Source organism: Sprattus sprattus (assembly GCF_963457725.1).
Source record: "Sprattus sprattus genome assembly, chromosome: 7".
NCBI lineage: Eukaryota > Metazoa > Chordata > Actinopteri > Clupeiformes > Clupeidae > Sprattus > Sprattus sprattus.
Genome location: NC_137926.1, coordinates 15,351,628 through 15,361,627, shown reverse-complemented (window position 1 = coordinate 15,361,627; position 10,000 = coordinate 15,351,628). Strand labels below are relative to the sequence as shown.

Here is a 10,000-nt window from a genome sequence, read left to right as displayed (position 1 = left end):
CCCTTTCCCTCTCTTCCTGCCCCACTGATAAGGGTGATGTACGAGCGGTACAGTTTTATCACCCCCCACTGCTAACACCCCCCCCCCCCCCCCCCCCCCCATACACACACACACACAGACACACACACTCACACACACACACACACAAACACACACACACACACACACACAAACACACACACACACACTCCTGTGAGGAGAGGGCTCAGAGGGGGCACCCAGGCCCTAGACACTCTGGGAAATGGAAGATCCCTAGACCTCAGAGATGGCCTGCTTCCAAAGGTCCAGGAGAGTGGACTCTCTAGCGTCTACAAACATCTCATGTATCACATTTTACTTTTTTCCAAAACCCTGTTTGGAGACCAAACATGTCTCTCTCCTCTTTTCCCTGGGGGGGAGCTCTGTGGTGGACTGTTTACGTTTGAAGAGGAATATAATGGGCTAATCTATTTTGGGGGAGATAAATTAATCACATTATCACCCTCCCCACATTTTGTTTGCAGACATAACACTGGGAGATCCTGCCGGAATCCTAAATCAGCCATTTTGGCACTGAGCGTGTTGGCTCTGGTTTTCCTCAGGGAGAACAGACAGTTCTACATCTAGTATATAAAACCTAAATTGTATTAAGCATATTTTTACGTTTTATTTGTAAATAAATCAAATTCGATATTAAATAAAATACCATGACACTACCTGCAGCATAAACAGAATAACAATAAACTATACAAGGCTATTTTTTGTGATCTGTCTAACACTACCAAAGCAGGGACCTCAAATAAAATAACTTGGTTATCTGTCATGCATTCATGTAGTGAGAAGGAATGAAAATAATAGCTACTTTCTAGGTACACTGATTCTGTGATGTTCTTTAACCAAATTGTGGTTGATGCAACTCTGAAACATGATTAGATGAAGCCTGTGAATAATCTGTGGTCTAATTAAAGATCGATGAAAGACATGTGAAAATGTTGGTTCTTCCTTTAGGATACAGCGTGATGAATGAGTCACCCTATCACCTCCCTGACAATCTGTTCACAAGAAGAACGACACGTCGACCTGCTCACATCAGAGCTCATGGCAGAGGTGTCAGACACATCTCCTGATGGGCGTGTGTGTCTGTGTGTGTGTGTGTGTGTTTGTGTGAGAGCATGAGAGAGAGAGAGAGAGAGAGAGAGAGAAAGAGAGACTGTGTGAGTGTAAGTGAAAAGGTGTTCAAGGTGACCTTTCAATCAGTTTGTAATTACAGGCTTTCAGAGCTAGGGGATGTGAGGACACTCAGGGTCTCTTTAAGTCAGTCTCAGGACTCCTGGGACCCAACCAGACCTAACCTATCCAGTCTGGTCAGATGCCTGGGACTCCCCTGATGAGGGTACAAAGAGGAGGTGGTAGGGTAGAAGGGAGGTCCAGAGCCATAGAGGACAGAGGGATAGGGGGGGGGCATAATGGATGGGCAAGGTAGACTTCCTTTGAAGCTCATAGATAAAAGATATAATCAGAGACTAGAGGATACAGTGTACGAGCACAGAGTGAGGAACCAGAGCAGAGAGCCCAATCCCACTGGTGTTGTGGAGGTGCAGTCCTGCTAGCAGATGGTTTGTCATGTGTCTGGTTAAGGGTGAACGGTGGGTATGTATGTCTGGTGAAGGGGTGGGAGGTGGGGTGATTGTGTGTCTGGCGAGGACAGGTGGGTCTCTCTAAGGTACACTCACTGAGCTCTGAGATGCTGCCCACGCAGGTAGCCAGGAGGGACTGCTCCAGGGTGCGGAGCTCCAGCTGGGCGTAGGCGTCCTCCCTGCTCTCCAGCCCAGACGACTGCTCCGTGTACGGACTGAAGTGGGCCGGCAGGGACAGCACACCTGAGAGAGGAGAGGAGAGGAGAGGAGAGGAGAGAGGAGAGGATAGGAAAGAAAATAAATTCATAGAGAATAAAGGAGAGGAGAGAATGAAGAAGAAAAGAGGGGAGAGAAGCAGAAACATCAAATATTTATTCATTTAGAAAAAACATAAATCATTAACTCCCATTCACACACTGTTGCCATGGGTTAGCTGTCTGATCTAAAACAAACATTCCGGTTTTTTATATGCTTTAATACTGTCCAGCTATAGTGCATATTTATGCCCAAAAAACATGCTGGAAACCTCTACACTCCTCCTTTTGCTGAGTCCCCCCCCCCAAAAAAAAAATGATCAAAGTTCCCCCCAGCGGGAGCTGCCTGCCCCTGCCACGGTGAATCTGCCCTGGAGCTGAGCGGAGGACAACTCCTTTCTTCCCTGCCGGTGGAAACCGCCACTGTAGCCATCGGCCGACCTCCTTTTGTGTGTCCTCACCAGGGAGGCCTGGCCTCCGAAACCGACCAGGTCCCCGCCTGACAGGCACTGAAGGGCGAAGCTTATCTCCGAAGAACAGTTTGTTTATGACGTGTCAAGAGGAGGCCTTGCCCAACATCGTATTCAAAAACATAATTCCAATTTCCGTCCAGTCACTCTCATATTTGATTCAAATGCTACAGAGGTGTTGCTGAGCGCACTGATTAAAAAGCAAAGCACAAAAAAAAGAAAAACTTAATTAGACACTCCGCCTGTGTAGCGGAAAAGGTTAATAAGACAATGACAGCCGTTCGAGGTTTGAAGCTGTTTTAATTAAATGCAATTCATTCTGACAACTGTGACTAATAAGCCCATCCAGACTAATAAAAACTATTTGATGAGTTGCTGCATGGAGCAAGGCAGTGGCGAGCTGTAAATGCCAGATAGGGAGGGAGTGAGGGGAGAGAATAGAGCTGTGGCAACCTGCCGGGAAGGGTGACACATTGTGGCTTTAGCTTCTATCGTAAAAGGCAGGATGTCAACAGAGGAGCTTTGGTTAGACCTGCAGTAAGACTGCAACAGGATGGTCCTCAGCTGAGTACACAAACAACCCACACACACCTACACACACACACACACACACACACACACACACACACACACACACACACACACACACACACACACACACACACATACATACACATACTTACATACACACACACACACACACACACACACACACACACACACACACACACACACACACACACACACACACACACACACACACACACACACACACACACACACACACATACATACACATACTTACATACACACACACACACACACACACACACATACACACAAACACACATCCCTTCTGTGGCCCAGGCGACCCTCTAACAAGGGTTAGTCTAGGACATGACCTCAACTTCCTCCCCAGATGCCTCCATAGGGACCTCCTCTGCTTCCAGCTCCCAGCCACCACCTTCCCCCACCCTCCCCCCCACTGCCTCTCCCCTCCCCTCACCCATGCAGGACAGGCCCCCTTGCCAAGCCGACTGGGATTTCCCCTCTCTCCATCTCCTCTGGTAGAACAGACTAGCAAAACCTCCAGGATTCACTCCCAACAGGAGACACTCCTTCCCTTCCCTTCCTCTCTCTCTCTCGCTCTCTCTTCATCCCTCTCTTCCCGCCCACACCCTAGAGTCCAGTAACTGAACGCTCACTCATCTTTGGCTTCAGTGTCTAAATTAAGTTATATAGTGTAACTGTATGGGGGCTTTCAGGAGGACATGAAATCATCCTCGATTAGGAGAAATGTTTGGAAATGACACAATTCAATTAATTTGTTTTCACTCAAACCTCTGAGGTCAAAGATGGGGCTTTAATACATTTATGAATCGTCATTGTCCGCTAACATAATGGGACGACTGAAGTGAGGTCAGCAGCGTTGGAGTGATGTTTCCGGGCCGACACTGACCAAGGGGGTGGAGTGTCTCACCTCCCAAAACAACAGCAACCCTCCCTGCTGTCTTCATAGCTTGTTGAGTCATTGCATACTTTGCCTATGTGCGCACTCACACACACATATGAACGCACGCACACACACACACACACACACACAGACACACTCACACACACACAGACACACACACACACACACACACACACACACACACACACAGACACACACACACACACACACAAACACACACACACACACACACACATACAAAAATACAGTATAAATGTTCACACACAAACACAAACACACAAACACACACACACATATGTACACACAAAAGAACACACAAATGGACACACATACACAGAAATGTGCACACACAATCACACACACACACACACACACCATTACCAGCTGGATGGCGAGTGAAAAGGCCACTTCCTGTGTGTCGGTGTGTGATGTTGGCTAAGTCAACGATGGAACCTTGAGAAAGCCCAGGGCTGAGCAAACGGCTACAAAAGAGCTCAGTTTGGAAGTCTGGCTCTCCTCTCACCCCTCCACACACACACATACACACACACACACACACACACACACACACCCTTTGCTTTGGATCCCATTCAGAGCAACAAAACACCCTTGCCAAGGAAACGGACCCTGACTAGAGATAGCTGCGGCGGAATAAAAAAAACAGGAAACATAGTTAAAGTATCTCTTCCTCCCTCCCTCCACCCGACCACCTCCATCTCTCTCTTCCATCGCTGATTTATGAATCCAGCCCCACGAGGGAGAAGGCAGGGAGGATTTATCCGCTCCACTTTTTACCTGCTGGAATGGAAAAGCCAGAAGTTCCAAGCAGAAGCTCCAAACTGGCTTCTCATGCTCTTAGCCCTAAAGCTGAAAGACAGCCCTGGAATCTCACAAGGTGAACAGATCAGGAGCATCGGTGCTTTTTTCAGATAGTCCCTCTGACTGCGATTAATATGGAACATGAGATCAATATATTTGGTTCTCTACCGGCAGATGAGAAGAGCATGAAGTCTCTGCTTTCTGCAAATAAAGTCTTGTCCCGCTGTAGCATGAGAGAGGGACGACGCAGGGCCTTTAACAAGCCTGCGCGACAGTAAAAAAATCGAGCAGCGAAACGACACCCGCTTCCGCATCATAAATTCCACTGGACTGCCTTGCCGTTTGCTTATAGTAAACACTCTAGAAGCTGCGGTGATTTACATTTATAATCCTGTGCTTAGCGGCCCGGGCCCCATCCCCCCTGTGTGTGGCTATACATCCAACCCCGAGAAACTGCTTAACAGGGCTTTCAATCTCATACCAATATTTCCTCATGGATGAAGAGAAAATGGAGACATTATATCCATTTACTCAGGTGCATAAAAATGATTTAAGAGGCAAGTGTAGATAGTGTAAAAACTTTACGATGGCAACTGACTGTCAGGAGAATTAATACGCAACACCCCTAAGGTGACAGTCACTGAGCACACCTTTTTAAAAGTGATGAGCCCAAGGCTGCTGCTGCTGCTACGTTAGCAAGGCAAAGTCGTGTGGATAAGCAATCTGCACAGACCTGGTGCAGTCTCTTTTCCTGTGTCGTCCACAACTGCAAATTAAAAGCAAGCTGCAGCAATTAAAGCCACATTGGCTGGCCGTGTTTCAAGGGGATTGGGTTAAGTGAGGTTGGGCTCCAGAAGAGAGAGTGGTGTGTTTGTGTGTGCGAGCGAGCGAGGGACACTGTGAGACGGAGAGAGAGAGAGAAAGAGAGATAGAGAGAAGAAGAAAGAGAGAGAGAGAGGGGGGGAGAGAGGGGGGGAGAGAGAGAGAGAAAGAGAGATAGAGAGAAGAAGAAGAAAGAGAGAGAGAGCACTGCCTGACAGGGACGCTGCCAATGGAGCGTCTACACTGACCTAGTTGGCTTGGACCAGCGTTGGGCAGTTTAAATATATTTCAGTTTTGAACGCATCACCCCCACCCCCACCCCACCAAAAAACCCAACCCTCCTCTGCACATTATGCAGACCGTGAAGGTCTACATCTAGCATGCACACACATGAGAACCATGTGTGGAATCAAGAAAACATCCCTCTTCAGTCGATGGCAACTCTTAGATCCTGTGTTTGAAACTACAAAGAAAATAGATGTCCTTCCTGCTACTATCTAATCAATGTGTCCAGCTGCTAATGGCATGTCCTGCATGTGCCCCCCCCCCCCCCTGCCCCTCGTCAACAGCCCTCTCTTTATGCAGACAGTAGAGGTGGGCCAGGACTATTTGCTGACACCCTCTATTCCATACAATGGAAATGGCTACCCTTAGCAGGGCGCAGGGCACAAAGGCCAGACTGGGCCACAGCGTGAGGGGTTTGTGTGTGGGGGGGGGGGGGGTGAGTGTGTGTGTGGGGGTGTGTGTATGTGTGTGTGTGTGTGTGGTGTGTGTGTGTGTGTGGGGTGTGTGTGTGGGGTGTGTGTGTTGGGCTCATCACTTTTAAAAAGGTGTGCTTAGTGACTGTCACCTTAGGGGGTGTGTGTGTGTGATAGGGGTGTGTGTATGTGTGAGTGTGTGTGTGTGTGTGTGTGGTTGGGGGGTTCGGGGTGGCTCAGCAGGCATGGCTGGGTGCACGTGGCACTCGTGCTCTCGTCTGATGCCCACTCTGCTCTGCTTCATTAGCGAGCGATAGCGGATAGCGCGCCTTAATCTGCCAGTGGAGCGCATCAGGCAGAATTACTCATTAAGGAGACGCGTTATAAAACGCCAGTTAAAGCCATCTCTAATTACTCTGAAGAGGCATGCTGGAGTTTCAAAGAGTTTTTGTGTTACTGTGTGTGTGTGTGTGTGTGTGCGTGTGTGTGTGTGTGTGTGTGTGTGTGTGTGTGTGTGTGTATTTACGCATGTGAGAGTATGTGTGTGTCTTTCTCATTTCTCCTTTCATTCCTTTTCTCTCTGTCTGTTTCCCCTGACATGAGGGCAGCATATCAACCGCGTTTTGACCTTTACCTTTGGCAGGCAGATGACACCTGTCACCCAGGTAACGAAAGCTAGCGATTGTGTGTCTGAGTGTGTGTGTGTGTGTGTGTATGTGTGTGTGTGTGTGTGTGTGTGTGTGTGTGTGTGTGTGTGTGTGTGTGTGTGTGTGTGTGTGTGTGTCTGTGTCTGTGTGTCTGTTAGTCTGTGTGTCTGTGTGTCTGTGTGTCTGTGCTAAGTATTTGCTGAGGACATCTTTCTCATATTGCTCATACAACACAACACCCCCCCCCCCCCTTTTTTGCCTTTACACTCCCTCCTGCTGTTCGCCTCTCTTCGCGGATCACAGCTAGAGACTTCCATGAGCTCAGATCCCAGCCCAGTGGCCGCGGTGGTGGGTTCTCTGAGTAAGTATACCAACATGCTCCATGGCTGAGCTCCCGGGTGTCCACGCCCAGGCTTGGCTGCTCTTTCCCACATCCCATCCCCGACCTGCGTCATCGGGGCCAGGAATGCTTAATCGATCCCCCCCCCCCCCCCCCCCCCACACACACTCCCTCCGCCCCCTTGAGAGCTACAAGAGCTGGGGAAGGAACCGTGGAGATGCCGTGGGCTCAGCTATTATGGGCGACAGCGCTGAGGCTTTTCTGTCCCCAGCTGCCATGTGTGGATCACAGCTGCAAAGCCGCGATTTTCATGGGGTGTGTACAGATTAAAGTCACACGCATCAGTCCGATGAGGGGGGAAAGGCAAACAAAAAAGAAGAAATACTGGCGAACACAGCAAGTGGTTTGTCTATGAATCTTTTCACTGAAGCACTACATGGCCAAGAGCTTTCCGTATTGCCTATGCATTAGCCCCGGTCATTTTTCCAGGAAGTCGCTGCCGACATGAAGTGCATTCCTGCTGGCTAATTGGTCTGGCTTGGACGTCGTGTTTGGTCTAATGCAGGCAGCCTGCTCCTCTGTGTATCTGTGGGGCGATGAGTGCGAGGGACTTGGTGAGCCTTCGGGGCCCCTAGGGACTCGTAACACCGCAAGTCTAAGTGGGGTGGGGGGCGGTGTGGTGGGTCCTAACATATCCTTGAGAGGACACCTGCCCCTACACAACGCAACAAGATCCTCATTCATCACGGGCTGAGCAAAAAGGACACTTCTGCCTGGCCACGACCCTGGGCTTCAAAGCTTGCCCCTCTCTTTTTCTTCCACAGGAAAATGGCTCGTTTATCAGGGCCTGGCTGAAGCTGAGGACTCTTGTTTGCTCTGGTCTGGCAAGCGATGATACGACCCGTCTCCAGGCAGCCTTCCTGCACCTCCGGCCCGCACTGCACAAACACCTCCAGAACAAAAGCAGCTCCCCCCGCCCGCTGCACCAGATGTGCGCTGTCACCCGGCGGCGGCCGGCCGGCGCAGGACCTCGTATAAACAGCATCTGAGAGAACACCTGTTCCTTTGGACGGCGTCCATAATTCACACGCAGAGGACCGCAACAGCCAGGAGGGGGATAACGAGAGCCTGAAGGTCTGCTGCACACCTGGTGCCTGTTCCAAGAGGCCAGAGCCACGAGGTGCTGAACTAAATCACAGGAGAACAGGAGAACCTCATGGTCCTGCTGGCCCCTTTGATGGCCCTTTGAGGAAGGGATATAAATACTTTGGGGCTCACAAGGTAGCTACTGAGGCTTTGGGGGGAATTGCCTAGGTTAAACTATACGACCGACATGGTCCAAGGGATTTGTGAGAAGGTCTGAGAAGGTTTGTTCACAGGAGAAAAGAAAACCCTGCTGACCTGATGGGCCTTATCTCCTGTCTGATGGCCCTGGGCTTTATCAGAGCTGGGCTACAGGCAATGATCTCTTGACAAGTGCTGGGTAATTAACCAGAGCTGGCCTTGATTGATGGCAGGACACCTCTCTGGTCAACGTCCCCCTAGGCGAGGGTGTGACTTTCAGGCAGGCCTTCAGGGCTGTGGAAGACTATCTCAAGTGTCAAATCAGACCTTCATTATAGGGCCCAGTCAGCTGGGATTTTGCATGACAAATAGATTGTCACAGTACATCCGCACATGAAGGAGAGACAGACGATTGCATTTACCAGCCAAATCAACAAGTAAATGATGTCCTGTTGGCTTGTTTTTGCTTTAGCTTCGGAGGCCTTTTTTCACAGGCTACTAATGGATTAATGAATAGCTTTAAGATCAATCACAGACTTTTTTCTTTTTCCTTTTAATGTTGTATTGCTGTAAGCAGCTCAGGAGGGGAAGCCTTAAACATGACTTTACTGTGAAGTAGAGCTGCATTCTTTCATGCATAAATCCAGGCTGACGCTGGTGCCAGTGGTTTCTCATGTTTATGGCACATTCTGCATTTCAGAGAAACCAGAGACTGCGCTGCCATTAGCTCTTTATTCCTCTATGAGTTCACATGGTTGGCATGCACTTCAGTTTTGGTTTTGGCGGTTAAATTCATGATATATATCAGGCACACCCAGAGACGCGAAGACTAATAAAGACATTGGCCCCTCGTTCTTTTAATTAGGCTGAATTTTATTGTTGGAATAATGATGTCAACCAAAAAATAAAAAATAATGGAGAAATAATGAAGTCAAATGATGACAATATTATAAAGGCAATGCACTGAAAGAGAGGGCCAATTAGCTCATGAGTGTCCATTCAAACTGAAAGGCTCCATAGATCCTAAAGTTCTGCTCTGTCCTCTCCAAACAAAATCAAGCCCAGCCAGATTCCCGTGCGAGCACTCAGTAAAGCGCCACTATCCCCCCCTGAACAAGCCCCCTCTATATGGCTCAAAACAGCGTGTCACTAGGGAGCGCCCCCCCCAACAAAGCACAAAACATAAACACAGGCCGGCTGACTTCTACTCACAGGCACGCAACACTGGGCTCTGTTAGACTGGCTCCACTCAATCTGTTTGATGGGGATATGTTCTCTCTCTCTCTCTCTCTCTCTCTCTCTCTCTCTCTCTCTCTCTCCTTCCCTCTTTCTCTCTCTGACTCTCTCTCCCACACTTTTTCTCTCTTTCTCTCTACCCCTTCTCAGAGGCAGCGTGGCCCCAGAACAGAGGGGCAGTTCAGTCCGTCACCTCGGGTGTTGCACAACGCCCCCATTCTCAGCACCATGGCACAATCGGCCCGCTGTTCCTGACCCCGGGCCATGGCACGGCTCGCAGAGCGGGCAGAAAGAGGGCCCAGACGGAAAAGTCCGAAGACGCAGCCAGAACCAGCTCTGG

General features: G+C 49.4%; 1 protein-coding gene across 1 annotated transcript in view; it reads right to left on the bottom strand.

Moving 5' to 3' along the window:
* abtb2b (ankyrin repeat and BTB (POZ) domain containing 2b) overlaps nt 1-10,000 on the bottom strand; it is a gene marked incomplete at its 3' end in the record, with an annotated part of 50,235 nt that overhangs the window by 22,588 nt on the left and 17,647 nt on the right. The window contains exon 3 of the mRNA XM_080842039.1: nt 1,713-1,859. Within this exon, the coding sequence (XP_080698165.1) occupies nt 1,713-1,859 (147 nt within the window). The remainder of the gene's footprint in view (nt 1-1,712; nt 1,860-10,000) is intronic.